The sequence below is a fragment of the Mastigoproctus giganteus genome, chromosome 11, assembly GCF_048544385.1.
Source record: "Mastigoproctus giganteus isolate SK-2022 chromosome 11, ASM4854438v1, whole genome shotgun sequence".
Lineage (NCBI taxonomy): Eukaryota > Metazoa > Arthropoda > Arachnida > Uropygi > Thelyphonidae > Mastigoproctus > Mastigoproctus giganteus.
In genome coordinates, this window is record NC_143585.1 from 144,553,463 (window position 1) to 144,569,371 (window position 15,909).

A 15,909-nucleotide genomic window follows, 5' to 3' on the forward strand; every position below is an offset into this window, starting at 1 on the left:
CTTTCTCCACGAGTACACAATAAACATCATATAGTTTTCCAAAGAAGAGCCCGTGTCCTATAAGCAGAAACGCTGAATATAGGTTTGGTTGAAACCAAGTTGGCATACCCTTCCCAAACTGTTTGATACTTGGAAGAAACTTTTTGGTTATTAAACCCTTGGTGCAGTTGTTCCATCTGTTTTGCCACCGATCAATAAGAAGAGTCCACAGTTGTTTCCTCTCCTTGTTATAACCATCGTCACAACGAATGTCAATTGATATCTGCTCGTGTGGCTGTCTATGTGGCAGATAGAAGCACATTGACTTGAATACTAAGATCAAATCCAATGGCAGCTGTGTTATCACCTGCAAGGCCTCATTTGATACAAACCTACAGGCCATACTAAGTTGTAACAACATTGTCCATTGAATTGAAAATATTCTCCTAACATTTGCCTTCTGCATCGTGCAATCTAGCCAGACATGTGCACCATAGCTCACAATTGGTAAGAAGATACAGTAATAAAATAGATTCAGTGCCTTGCCTTTTATCCCCCACTCCTTCCTAGTTACACAGCCAATCATACCAATAAATTTACGAATCTTCTCAGCGATGTAGTTGATGTGCGAGACAAACCGTAACTGTCTATCAATCTTAACTCCTAGGTATTTGATAGTTTTCACACACTATAGACTCACTCCATTTATCTGGCATTGTGGATTTCTCATAATAGACAGGTATCCTTTTAACGACTGAGTTTTGCTCTTTTCTGTTGAAATCACAAGCCTGTGCAATTTACACCAGGTACTCAGCTCCGAAAAAATGAAATGTGATCATTCCTCTAATTGGAGCCTCGAGTCACCGTCCACCAGCAAAACTAAGTCATCAGCATACATACCATAACAACATTGTTATAGTCCAGTTTTAACCAATCATTTAGGACTAAATTCCACATTAATGGGCCAAGGACTGACCCTTGCGGGCAGCCTCTTAAAACTCTGATAATACTCCCACATGCTGATGTAACTGTTCTGTCACAGAAGTAATCTCTTATAACAGAGTAGATCTGTGGTGTGCATTTTGCTTGACGTAATACTATAAGAACACTGTGCCAGTCAATGCTATCAAATCCCCCAGCGAAATCTACAAAGATACCTAGACAATATTTTGATCTGCATTGGTGTACAGATTCCACCAATTTTCCCAATGACGATATGAAGCTGCCCTTTCTTTTGGTTTCAATGGTGATTTCAGCAGAAGTTTTAAAAGTGCTTCCTTCCATGGTGGTGGAAATACTCCATATCTAAGACATGCATTAAAAATGCTTAGCAGGTGCTCTGATATCAATTTCAGACTCTGTTTTATGACCTCTCCCTCAATGAGTTCCATTCCTGCGCATTTATTCTCGATTCTTTCTACTCTGATTTCTAACTCATTCATCTGGAAGCTGCACTCTTCCCCACTGCCTCTGTAACTTTCATTAAGCAATTCCATTTCTAAGTAATTGTTTTCACTGTCATCAGGCTCACCATGTGCCTTCATGTCACTCACCAAATTATCTAATATCAAACCTACACTTTCTTCCCATGTTCAAGAAGTACCATCACCATTGTGAATTTAACGTGTGGTATCTTCCACTGGGTGTTTAATTTTACTTGTACATAATTTTTAAATTAAGCCCCAAGGATCACTGTTCCCACATATCCTTACAAGTTCTTTCCACACATTAAATTTTTATTTTGCAATCAGACTTGTGTATCTTCTTCTCAGTCGTTGATACTTATTCCTTAAATGCATTTGATCATCTTCACCATGATTTACTTCTTTGGTATATCTTCCTAGCTGTATTGCGTAGCTTTGTTAACTGTGGAGTCCACCACTTAACAGGCATACGTTTAGTTTGACAATGCCTCATTGCAACTGCAGAGGTGTTATATAACCAATCATAACTATTGGGTGAGTAGTATAACTGTCATTTTTTAATATATAATTTTTGAAACTTGCGTTGCATCAGTTTTTCATTTAGATAGATGCCAGATGGCTGAACTTTTACATGCCTTATTTTGATGAGAATTTACCCATTGCCTTTAATTTTTCAACATTTAATTAATACAGTTGATCCTGGTTATTTGGGATCGGGACTAGTGCATTTTGGCCCGATTAAGCGGCTGCCCCAATTATCCGAAGTTTCACGTAAATAGTTAAAAACACAATGTAACCCCCACTTTACAATTGGTTCACTGTGCAATCAAATCATGTTACTATACGATGTGTAGTAAACGCCGGTCATTGTGATCTCGTTTGTGAATTGAATTTTAATTCTATTAAACAGCGATTCTAATTAGTGAAAATAGGAGAAATATTATCCACAGGCTATAAAAGTAAAGATATTAAGCACAAATTTACCCTTTATTACCTTACCAGTTAAAAAAAATCAAATGATACGTGATAATCGTAATAATTAATACGTACTGTAATATAACAAAGAACATGGCACACACAAATTGCAAGTAACTCAATACGCGCAAGTGAGAATGGAGACAAGTTACGAAGCTTTAAAAATAGGAATGAAGAGCTGAAAATTAATTTTTTTATATGATTGAAGATTCCATAGAAGTGTAAACACATTTCACCATAATAACCCACAGAATTCCAGCTGTTGGTATTATCGCAAATTTAATAAGATCACGTTTACTATCGTTTTTGATAGATTGCACTAACAGAAAAGCCCAATAAACAGGTGACTGCTAATTGATTTTATTGTTTTATGGTTGTGACCCCCCCCGAAATCAGACCGAACCATATGGTATGGTTGGAGACAATCGTAGGGTAATCTCCAGTGCTGCGGTCTCCTGCTCTGATTAAACGACATGTTGTCCCAATTAAGCAAAGTAAACCCTGGCTATTTTCTCGATTGAGTTCTGTTTTTCAAGATTTTCCCCAAATAAATGGCTGCCCCAATTAACCGGTGGCCCAAATAACCCGAATCGACTGTATAATTTTAATAAATAATTTTTTTTCATCATATTTATTTCACTTATGTAACATAAACTTTAAATTATTTCCAGGTTGTGGGACAAAGTATTTGCTGGCTCATCCAAAATTTTAGCATTTATGGGAGCAGCTATGCTAATTACCCTGAGGCGTCCAATCTTAGGAATGAATACAGCTGAGGAAGTTACAAAATACTTGAGAAAGGTATGAAATGTTAATTTCTACACTGATGAGCCAAAACATTATGACCAGCGAGTCGTTATGCAAATCGAAGCAACTGTAGGTGAACTGTGGCACTTGCGCAGGTCGGGACATGGTATAAAAAATACCTGATTGTCCTTCAGATGGGAAAGGCAGCAGACTTAAGCAAGTTTGACAAAGGCCAAATTGTAATGGCTAGACAACTGGGTCAGCGCATATCTGAAACTGCACAGCTGGTTGGGTTCTCACAGTCAGCCATAGTTAGTACTTACCGAAAGTGGTCCGAGGAGGGTGAACCCATAAACCACTTGCGATGTGTTGGACGATCATGGCTCATCGATGCTCGAGGTGAGCAAAGGCTCTCCCGGATGGTACATGGCGACTGTGGCGCAACCAGCCAGTAATTGGAATGCTCGTGGCAGGAGTAATGTGTCACAACACACAGTGCATCGAACCCTGCTGAAAATGGGGCTGCATAGCTGCAGGCTGCTCTGAGTGCCCATGCTAACCACGGTTCACCGGTGACAGTGCCTACAGTGGGCACGTGAGCATTGAAACTGGACCTTGAGTGATAGAAGAAGGTCGTCTGGCCTGATGAATCACGTTTCCTGTTGCACCTTGTGGACAGCCGGCTACATGTGCATCATTTACCTGAGGAAGTGATGGCGCCTGGATGCACCATGGGATGAAAACAAAGCTGCTGGTGGCGGTGTCATGCTTTGGGTGATGTTCTGCTGGGATACCCTTGGTCCATGTTGTTGTTGTTATTTGGTTTTTAGGAGCATTAGCAACTAAGGTCATATTGCTCCGGGGATATGCGGAGGTCATTCCCTGACCTTTCCGCATCCTCCGTATTTGGTGTTCACGGGCTCAAACCTCGGTCTGATCAAGAAGCGTGTGCTACGCACTGCTGCTCCTGCCCGCCTGGCTATGGAGGCGCCCCTTGGTCCAGTCATCCATGATCATCTAACATCTACCACCTACCTAAACATTATTCAAGGATCTTCTGGTTGCATGTTGGTACCAGATACCACAAGACACATTTAGAAATCTTGTAGCATCCATGCCTTGCCGGGTATGAGCTGTTTTGGCTGCACATTGAGAACCAACATCTAATTAGGTAGGTGGTCATAATGTTTTGGCTCATCGGTGTATGTCAGTTATATACAATACGAAGCGAAGCTATCATTTTTGAAAATTATCCTGATCACATGATCAGTGGGAGCATAGTAGTTCAGTTCTTTTTCCTTCCACACTATGTATGGAAAGGGCTTTAGTTTGAGCTCTTTGATTGGAGGATTTTTTGGGGGGGTTTTCCCCCTTCCTTTCATGCCATAGAAAATTAAGTGTTAGAATGGGGGTTGCATTGCCCTCTGCTAACACCCACCCAGTAACCCATGTTTTTGCCTAGCAAAACAAGCAAGCTGACCATAATGAATGTGCAACTTTAAGACAAAACACAGTGATGCTTCACAAAAAGAAATGAACAATATAATTATTCCCTACTGCACAGTAATTCATTGTGGCTGTCTATATTGTTTTATGCTGGTTAAAACAAGTAATGCAGACATTATAAGGCTTATGGAAACGTGGTGCTACCCGGAAATTGGGGATGATGAGTTTCAGTACGACTTGTATAATGTATTTAGGAAGGATAGGGTAGATAGAAGGGGTGGTGGGGTAATGCTTCTTATCAGAAGCAGCTTGAGTGTGACGATAGCTTTCCCAGATTCAGACGTTTCACATGCTAGTATAGAATCTGTATGGTGTGAGATAGTTGGAAACAAAGGTATAATGCGAGTAGGAGTAATCTACAGACCAGGTGATTGTGAAGATTATGACAAAAGCCTCTACATGCAAATGGAATGGGCAAGTAAGCGTCAATGTCTTATTATGGGTGATTTCAATTTGTCTCTAATTGATTGGAGTAAATGGGAAGGAAACTTGACATGGGGAACAAAATTTTTAAATCAACTAGATGACTGTTATTTGTATCAACATGTCAGGGAAAGTACTAGAGAAAAGAATATCCTAGACCTCATCATCACCCATGAATCAGATGACAGTAGAGGACCAGTAGCAGGAAGTGATCACAGAGTTCTACGGTGGATGATGATGATGATGATGATGATGAGAGAGGTAGCAGTAGTAAAAGGCAAAGGAATGGGTTTTAATTTCAGAAAAGGAAATTACAATGCCTTAAGGTACTACATGGCCTCTATTAACTGGGTAGATATCGCACAGAGAATTAATACTATTGAACTGTGGTATGCTTTTAAAACAATAATCGCAGATGCCTTGAATGCATATTTACCATTAAAAAAATACTCCATGAGGAGGGTTCCAAGTTGGATGAATAGTGAAGTTGCCACATTACTTGAGCAGAAAAAGGTGGCATGGAAAGGTTACAGAGCAATAAAAAGTACTGAAGCCTATAACAGCTACAAGATGATCTGTAATAGAGCCACAGAAAAGGTTCGACAGGCAAAGGCAGTTTATGAGAATGCACTAGCAAACAGAGCAAAGAGGGGGATAAGGAATTCTTCACATATATAAATGCCAAGAAGAGCAGGACAAACCAGATCGGACGTAAGGGAAAGGGGATAGTATTAAATACACGTAAGGGAAAGAGGATAGTATTAAATACACCAGCTACTGTTGCAGATGAACTCAACAGTTATTTTGCATCGATATTTACAAATGAAAAACCTTTTGTGGCAATGGGAAATTGTGGGAGCGAAGTTGAAAAATATGTAATTAATGATATTGAAATTTCGCAAGATTATTTAATGAAAAAACTTTCGAGCCTACAGGCCAGTAAGGCTCCTGGAGTTGATGGAATATACCCTATAATCTTAAGGGTGGCGGCAAGTGAGTGCATTGAACCATTGAGGCTAATTATGCAAGCATTACTACTACACTCTGGGGAGATTCCATTGGATTGGAAAAGTGCCAATGTATCTCCCATACATAAGGGTGGCTCTAAGAGTGGAGTAGGAAATTATCGACATGTCAGTCTTACTTCAGTGGTAGGAAAAATCATGGAGGCAATGATCAAGGGTGGAATTCAGGATCATTTGGATAGAATTGAAATTCCCAAGGATACTCAGCATGGTTTTGTAAAGGGAAAATCATGTTTAACAAATCTGGTTCGCTATTTTGAAAGGGTCACGAGCTGGATTTAGGGAATAATTTCAACGTTTATTTAGATTTCAGCAAAGCTTTTGACTTAGTCCCACATGAGCAGTTGCTTTATAAGCTGGAACAGGTTGGAATCACTGGGAAAATCCTTAGATGGATAGCAGGATGGCTTCAGGGCAGGAAGCAGAGGGTTGTGATGAATGGCTATTCCTCAGATTGGGTTGATGTAAGAAGTGGGGTTCCTCAAGGATCAGTATTAGGACCACTGTTGTTTTTAATTTTAATAAACGACATCGATGAAGGGATAGAGGGCGTGATGTCTAAATTTGCAGATGATATTAAAATTGGTAGAGTAGTTAATGATCAATGATCACTATCAAGCTGAGCTTCTTCAGAGAGACCTAGATAGACTTCAGGAATGGTCAGAAAAATGGCAGCTATGCTTTAATCCAACAAAGTGTAAGGTATTACACCTGGGAAACAGTAATCCCAAAATAACTTATTCACTTGGTGGAGTTCAACTAAACCCAGTACTGGAGGAAAGGGATTTGGGTGTTATGATACGGTCAGACATGAAATTCTCTGAGCATTGTAAACAGGTTGCAAGGAAGGCCCATGGTGTCCTATTTGATGATCTATTGAACTTTTGCAAGTAGAGATACAGACATGATAATCCCATTATATAAGGCTTTTGTTAGACCACACTTGGAATACTGTGTTCAAGTATGGAGACCGCACCTAAAGAAAGACATCGAGCTTCTTGAAAGGGTGCAAAGACGGGTAACTCGCCTGGTGAGATCGGCAAAAGGGTATCCTTATGAAGAAAGATTTCGAATATGTGGGTTGCAGAGTTTGGAAACTAGACACCTTAGAGGAGATTTGATTGAGGTGTTTAAGGGTCTGAGAGGCATCAGTAAAATGAATGAGGATGAAATTTTCAAGATTATAAATGAGGCTAGAACTAGGGGACATAAATTCAAGTTACAGGGGGAGATGTTTAGATTGGACTGCAGGAAGTTTTATTTTAGCCAGTGAGTTATAAATTACTGGAATAAGTTGCCTACATGGGTGGTAGAGGCTGACAGTTTTGGAAAATTCAAAGGTCATCTGGATAGTACCTTCGGGTGAGGGAAGCGCATAGGATGTAGGTTTAATTTCCTTTTCTTTTATTAATTATTATTTTTTATTTTTTTATCATTGTTATATTCGGGGTGTTTTTTTTTTTTTTTTTGGCTGGTGCAGCATAAGCCATAGGCTTTCTTGCACCATGCGGCCATTACTAATACTAATACTATGTCTTCTCCAAAAGTAGTAGTAGTAGTGGCATGTGATGCAAGAAAGCAAGTGTATGAGCTTATGCAGCATCAGCCAAAAAAAATCACACCATTCCCTCCAAATGCCTGTCCAGTTCCTCCTTAAATTTATTCAACCTATCAACTTCCACGACAGATGGAAGTTTGTTCCAGCAATTAACCACCCGCTGGCTAAAGGCAAATTTCCGCACATCTATTCTACATCTGTCCTTTCTTAATTTGAGAATTCAGAATTCAGCGTGCTCAACCCATTCAAGGCCTTATACACCTCAATCAGATCACCACGCAGGTGCCTAGTCTCTAGCCACTGCAATTTGCAGAACTTAAGCCTCTCTTGATAAGAGGATCCCTTCATTCCCCTCACCAATCTTGTTACCCTTCTCTGTACATGCTCAAGTAAATCTACATCCTTCCTAAAATGAGGCCTCCAGACCTGTACGCAGTACTCAAGGCCTGACCATTGCCTTATACAGAGGGATAATCACCTCCTTTTCCCTGCTAGCAAAATTCCTATATATCATTGACAAAACCCCATGACCTGCCCTGGCAGCCTGTCTGCATTGCTCAGAAAACTTCATATCTGACTGCACAATTACTCCCAGGTCTTTTTCATTTTCTACCACCTTAAGTGTAGTACCACACAGTTGGTACGTTTCTCTGGGGTTACTTCTACCCATATGCAGTACTTTGCATTTGTCAAGGTTAAACATCAGTTGCCACTTCTTAGCCCATCTGCCCAAATTATCCGGATCCTGTTGCAGTAGCACACTGCCATTACTGTCATTAGCATTTAGCATTAGCATTAGTAGAGGCATTTGATGCAAGAAAGCAAGCTTATGCAGCATCAGCCAAAAAAAAAAAAAAAAAAAAGTAACATAAATAAATAAAAATAACCACTTCCACTTCACCCCTCTGTTCGTTCAAAATACCTGTCCAGCTGAGCCTTAAACTTATTTAGGCTATCAACTTCCACGACAAGGGATGGAAGTCTGTTCCACCCACCAACCACCCGCTGGCTAAAGGCAAATTTCCGCACATCTATCCTACATCTGTCTTTCCTCAATTTGAATTTATGCCCTCTCAGGTGATTTTTCTGAGCTAGAGGAAGAATCCCATCAGCATTGAGCATGCTCAAACCATTCAAGGCTTTGTACACCTCTATCAGATCACCCCGCTGGTGCCTAGTTTCCAGACACTGTAATTTGCAAAACTTAAGCCTTTCTTCGTAAGAGAACCCCTTTGTCCCATTCACCAATCTAGTTGCCCTTCTCTGTACTCGTTCCAGCAGCTCTACATCCTTCCTGAAATGAGGCCTCCAGGCCTGTATACAGTACTCTAGGTGTGGCCTGACCATTGCCTTATACAAGGGAATAATCACCTCCTTATCCCTGCTAGAAAAATTCCTATATATCATTGACAATACACCATGAGCTACTCTTGCAGCTCGTCTGCACTGCTCAGAGAACTTCATATCTGCCTGCACCACCACCCCCAGGTCCCTTTCATTCTCTACCACTGTCAGTGTAGTACCACAGAGTTGATACGTTGCTCTGGGGTTGCTGTTTCCCATATGTAGTACTTTACATTTGTCAATGTTAAACTTCATTTGCCACCTCGAAGCCCATCTGCTCAACCTTTCCAAATCCTGTTGCAGCAGCATAGTGTCAGTAGTGTCCTTGACAACCCTGCCAACCTTCGTATCGTCTGCAAACTTGGACATTAAGCCTGATATACCATCATCAATATCATTTATAAATACAGAAAACAATAAAGGCCCCAATACTGAACCCTGAGGGACTCCACTAATAACATTAGTCCACGATGAGCAGTGTCCATTGATTACCACTCTCTGTCTTCTCCCCCTCAACCACCCCTTTATCCATAGCAGCAACTTGCCTCCAATGCCACACTGCTCCAATTTGTGCAGCAGTCTTCCATGTGCAACAGTATCAAAAGCCTTTCTAAGATCCAAGTATATAATATCAAAGTTATTCCCTGCATCCAGTTCTTTTGTGACTGCATCATAGTATCCAATCAAATTGGTCAGGCAAGACTTCCCCTTAACAAAACCATGCTGTGTCCTAGCTATAACTGAAGTCTTGTCTAGATGATCCTGCAGTGCTTCTTTCACTCATTAACAACCCTGCCAACCTTTGTATCATCTGCAAACTTCGACATTAAGCCTGATATATCTTCATCAATATCATTGATAAATATACAAAACAACAGCGGACCTAACACCGAACCCTGTGGGACCCCACTAATAACATTAGTCCAAGAAGAGCAGCACCCATTGATTACCACCCTCTGTCTTCTCCCACTTAACCATCCCCATGTTATGCCCTTTCCCTTGTAATAATAGCATCGTTCACTCCTAAGCACCCTGGAAGTTTACTCAGCATCAGGTGTTTGGGGTCTGAGAGCAGCCCCCCACAGAAAAGCAACTCCTGTGCTAGTCTTCAACCAGACTGGCCATGCAGTGTAATTCAGTACCTGCCAAGCCATTGTTTTCTTTGTAGAAATAGTCAAATAGTGATAGATAGCTTGTAAAAACCATTTAAAAACTATTTGTTATTGTTCTTTAAGTAATTTTTTGTTCTCCAAAGTATAATTTACATCTGTGTTAATTATTTGAGCTGTGAGTGTGAATGCTCTCCTTACAATTGCAGTTGCCATTATGCCTATGGCCACTGCACATCAAGTTACTAGTATCTCCCACGTCCACAGCAGGTATTTAAGTCCTACAGGTGGAAAATGCTAGTACCTAAAAGTTTATATTCTGTTATGTTTTTATATTTTATTCCTTTTTATTTTTCCTTTTATATTTGCCATTCATGTTTAATTTGTTTTTGTCACATTTTTAGTTTATATATTTATTTTGATATATATTGACTGTATGCCATATTGATATTTTATGTGAATGTTTTATCCTTTTATATGGTATACATGTTCTTATCACTGTTATTACCTTTTGTGATTTTATTCTTTTTAATCCTGTATGTTTATAGTCATATTTTGTTTTGTATATTATTTTAATTAAATTTTTATTCCTTTATATTACTTCAGCTGTGGCAAGAATTTCATATTGTGCAATTTTCATTATGCTGATTATGTAGTTGTAAATAGTTTTCAAATTAGATTATTAGTTAAAAGGTTACATTGGTTCATGTAGACATCAGAATTGTGGTAATCAATAGCAGAAATTGATAGTTTACAATAGCTCTAATTAGTGTTCAGCTGTACATGGTACAGCCTAAAATTTCCTGGACTAGCATGTTAATCTAACTAAACCTACACACAAATCACCTTCAAAGTACTTCTCTCCTTGAGAGTAATAATGTGCTCTTCTTGAGCAGTAATGAACTTTTGCCATCATCGGTAATAATTTGGTATTATCATCTCTGAAGCATCTGCTCAACCATAAGTGTATTATGTTTGTTGAAGTGTGTATTCACTAGCCAATTTGTGTATTTTATAAGCTGAAAAACCCAGAATGGCTCATGAGGAAAAACCCTACACCCTCTGCCTGAGATTGGCTAATTCAGAGGTCCCAAAATTTTATGCCTTAAGCCCCCTTAAAATATTTCCTGAATTTCACTTGCCCCCCCACACTTTTCTTCTAGAACAAGTGCAAATAAACAGATTTGAAATAAACTTTAGCTTTGAGTACACATACTTTTATAAATTAATACATTTAATCCCAAAGTTTGAAGTAAAATACATTTCATAGGATTAATGAGATGTTTTGACCATATTTTGTTAAAAAAAACTGCTTTGTAAAAACAACGTGTGCCCCACCCTTTGGGGAAAACTCTGGGCACAGTACCAGAATACTGTGTTCAGGTATGGAGACTTCATCTGAAAAAAAGATATTGAGCTTCTTGAAATTGTCCAAAGATGGGCAACTCACATGGTGAGATCGACAAAAGGGAAACTGTATAAGGAAAGACTGATTATGTGGGCTACAGAGCTTGGCAATCAGGTGTCTCAATGGTGACCTGATTGAGGTTTATATAGCTCTGAGAGGGGTTAGTAAAATGAATGAGGGTGCAATTTTTCACAGTTATGAAGATTGCCAAAACTAGGGGCCATAAATTCAAATTACAGGGGAAGAAGTTTAGACTAGGTTGTAGGAAGTTTCCTTTTAGCTAGTAGGTTGTTGATTGTTAGAACAACTTGCCCTTACAGGTAGTTGGGGCTGACAGTTTGAATAAATTCAGAGGTCAACTGGATAGTTACCTGTGTGAAGAGGCAAGCATATAATTTGTATTTTCTTATCTACTTAGTTTTTTTTTTTTTTTTGTTTGCCAGTGCAACAAAAGCCTGTGGCTTTCTTGCACTATATGGTGAATACTATTAACTACTAACACAAGATCTGTTTTAAATTTCACTTTTAGGTCCTACTTTCAGTAAAAACCTTGAATAACTATTCTTTTATTTCCTAATCTATGTTATTGCTAACATTCTTCATCTATAATTCCACGTTTCAATGAGAATCTAATGAGTTAGATGATAGCTTATTATAATCTCTTATAGCAGTGGCTCTAAAATTTATTTTTATCAGGAGTATGCAAGCAGCTGCAAACAGATAACCTTGACAGCTTGTGTCTCATATATATTTTATATAATTTATTAAGGATACTGGCAGGGTAAAAATCCTTAACTACAAATGTATAAAAATAAACATTTCATTAACAGGATATAAGATATACCCATCATGGTTACTTCTGCAACAAAATTACATACCTTTATAATAACATGATATTACAAACCTTTTCCATGCTTTGACTTGTTTTTACATATATTTATTTTACTAAAAATCAAACGTTTGTAGTGTTGCTCACTGCCATTACTGAGTGATTTCTGTTATCGATATGGATACTGTTAATTGGAAGGAACAGAAGTTATTGCCAACCTCTCTGTTCCAGTCAAGTTTTGAATTGGATGGGCTTAATGGTTTAAGAAGAAAACAAATAAGAGACTGTTTTCACAAAACCCTAAGAACCAGTATATGGAGGGGGGGGGGGAATTCAGAAAGTAATAAGACAAATGTGCACAAAGAGATGTGATAAATTTAAAAATCCAGCTCAGCACATTCCCTTAAGTATCCATTATTGGAACAAGTGGTCCTAAGCTATTCTTGGCAACAACTTTAAATTTTGCATCTTTGGCCTTTATGTTTATCTCAGTCGATGGAAATAGTCCTACCCTGAGATCTTTCTTTAATTTTAGAAAGAACCAGAAGTCACAAGGTGCCTATATATATTGGCTGCAGAAAATCAGAAATACAGTTTGATATTCATGTATGCATTGTGGGTTCATCGATGGTAATGATGTTTTGAAGAAATGCATAGCCAAGTTTTTCTAAACTGCCTTTCACTTCGCATTAGCATTAGTAGAGGCATATGATGCAAGAAACTAAGCTTATGCAGCATCAGCCAAAAAAAAAAAAAAAAACCACTTCCATTCCACCCCTCCGTTCGTTCAAAATAGTCTATCATAGACTACCTGTCCAGCTGAGCCTTAAATTTATTTTGGCTATCAACTTCCACAACAAGGGATGGAAGTCTGTTCCACCAACCAACTACCCGCTGCCTAAAGGCAAACTTCTGCACATCTGTCTTTCCTCAATTTGAATTTATGCCCTCTCAGGTGATTATTCTGAGCAAGAGGAAGAGTCCCATCAGCATTGAGCATGCTCAAACCATTCAATGCTTTATACTCCTCTATCAGATCACCTCGCCGGTGCCTAGTCTCCAGACACTGTAATTTGCAAAACTTAAGCCTTTCTTCGTAAGAGCACCCCTTTGTTCCATTCACTAATCTTGTTGCTTTTCTCTGTACTCGTACTCGTTCCAGCAGCTCTACATCCTTCTTGAAATGAGGCCTCCAGACCTGAATACAGTACTAAAGGTGTGGGCTGACCATTGCCTTATACAAGGGAATAATCACCTCCTTATCCCTGCTAGAAAAATTCCTGTATATCATTGACAAGACACCATGAGCTACTCTTGCAGCCAGTCTGCACAGCTCAGAGAACTTCATATCTGCCTGCACAATTACCCTCAGGTCCTTTTCATTCTCTGCCACTGTCAGTGTAGTACCACAGAGTTGATACGTTGCTCTGGGGTTGCTGTTCCCATATGTAGTACTTTACATTTGTCAATGTTAAACTTCATTTGCCACCTCTCAGCCCATCTGCTCAATCTTTCCAGATCCTGTTGCAGCAGCATATCGTCAGTAGTGTCCTTAACAACCCTGCCAACCTTTGTATCGTCTGCAAACTTGGACATTAAGCTTGATATACCATCATCAATATCATTTATAAATACAGAAAACAATAATGGACCCAACACTGAACCCTGAGGGACTCCACTAATAACATTAGTCCACGATGAGCAGTGTCCATTGATTACCACTCTCTGTCTTCTCCCCCTCAACCACCCTTTTATCCATAGCAGAAATTTGCCTCCAATGCCACACTGCTCCAATTTGTGCAGCAGTCTTCCATGTACAACAGTATCAAAAGCCTTTCTAAGATCCAAATATATAATATCAAAGTTATTTCCTGCATCCAGTTCCTTTGTGATGACATCATAGTATCCAATCAAATTGGTCAAGCAAGACTTTCCCTTAACAAACCCATGCTGTGTTTGAGCTATAATTGAAGTCTTGTCTAGATGATCCTGCAGTGCTTCTTTAACAAGTGCCTACATTAATTTTCCTGGAAAAGAAGTTAAAATCACAAGTCTATAATTACTTGTATCAGCCTTTGACCCTCCTTTCTGAATTGGAGTCACATTTGCACCTTTCCAGTCTATGGGTACCTCCCCTGAGTCCAAGGAAGCTCTCATAATTAGGGCTAAGGGTTTGTTTACTTCCTTTTCTGCCTCCTTTAATATAACTGGATAGATCCCATCCACTCCAGGTGGCTTTCTTGTGTTTATCTACAACAATTTCTCCTCCACTTTACTCTCAATTATTACAAGATTATCTAGCTTTCTGCCAGAGTTGAATACACCTCTGGCATTCCCCTCCCTGAATAACTCCTCATGTGTGAATTTAGAAGCAAAATATTCATTTAGTTTGTTAGCTACCTGAGGAGGATCATCAACAGTTGAACCATCAGTATCAAGTTGACCAATCTGATTCATCCCCTTCCTTCTAGAGTTTAGATAAGTAAAGAACTCTTTGCTGTTTTTCTTTGCATCCTTTGCCAAAGATTTCTCGTAATCTGCCTTCGCCTGCTTAACCTCCTTTATAACTTGGTTACAGATCAACTTATATCTATCATAGACTTCCATGTCGCCCATTAATTTATATGTATCCCATGCATTTTTCTTCTCTGCAATATGTGTCATTAGTTCATCTGACATCTATTTAGGCCTAAACATTGAACAGTATTTCTTAGTTGGTATGTAAAGCCTAGTAGCTTCCAAGATAAGTTCTTTGAATGCTTCCCATTTTGAATTTGCTGTTGGTAACATCATCAGTTGGTCCCACTGTATAGAATTTAAATACTGTCTCAGACCATCGTAGTCGCCTTTAAGAAAGCAAAAACCCTTCCCTTTACCCCTGATGGTAGTTACCTCTTTGAGTAAATCCCACTTCAGCACACTGTGATCACTGCCACCTAGTGGTTCCTTTATCTGCAGATTCTTAATGCATGAAGAATCACTACTGATAATCAAATCAAGAGTATTACTCCCTCTAGTTGTCTCCCGAACATGCTGATGTAGAAAACAATCATCCAATAAATCTACAAAAGCCTTGCTAATGTGTGAGTGACCAACCCACAAGTTCCAGTCAATATCTGGGAAATTAGGATCCCCATTATAAGACTCTCTGATTTACTGGCCCACTCTATTTCCCTGTACAGTTTCTTATTATACTCATCAGAGTCATTAGGCCATAGCACACTCCTACTCTCAATTTTGATCTCCCAATGCTTATGTCACACAAAACTGACTCGACACTGCACTGTCCAGCAATGTCGACTGGCTTCACTTCCTTGGATTTTGTGTTTCTTAACTAATAGCATAACCCCTCCTCCCTTCCTATCCTGTCTATCCTTTCTGTACACATTGTACTCCCCAAATTCCAGTTCTGCATTCCTTATATCTGTGTGACACCACGTCTCTGATATCCCAACAATATCTGCCTTTGATGTTTTGAGCAATACCTCAAATTCATCAAATTTATTTACTAAACTCCTAGCATTAGTGTACACGCAAGTATACATGCACCTATTTCTATTCTTAGCTACCCTAACACAACCC

The 15,909-nt window shown here is 39.2% G+C and overlaps 1 protein-coding gene across 1 annotated transcript in view; it reads left to right on the plus strand.

Moving 5' to 3' along the window:
- TBC1d7 (TBC1 domain family member 7) overlaps window positions 1-15,909 on the plus strand; it is a 183,073-nt gene that overhangs the window by 111,875 nt on the left and 55,289 nt on the right. Inside the window, 1 exon segment of the mRNA XM_090384586.1 lies at window positions 3,050-3,179. Coding sequence (XP_090240712.1) covers window positions 3,050-3,179 — 130 coding nt within the window.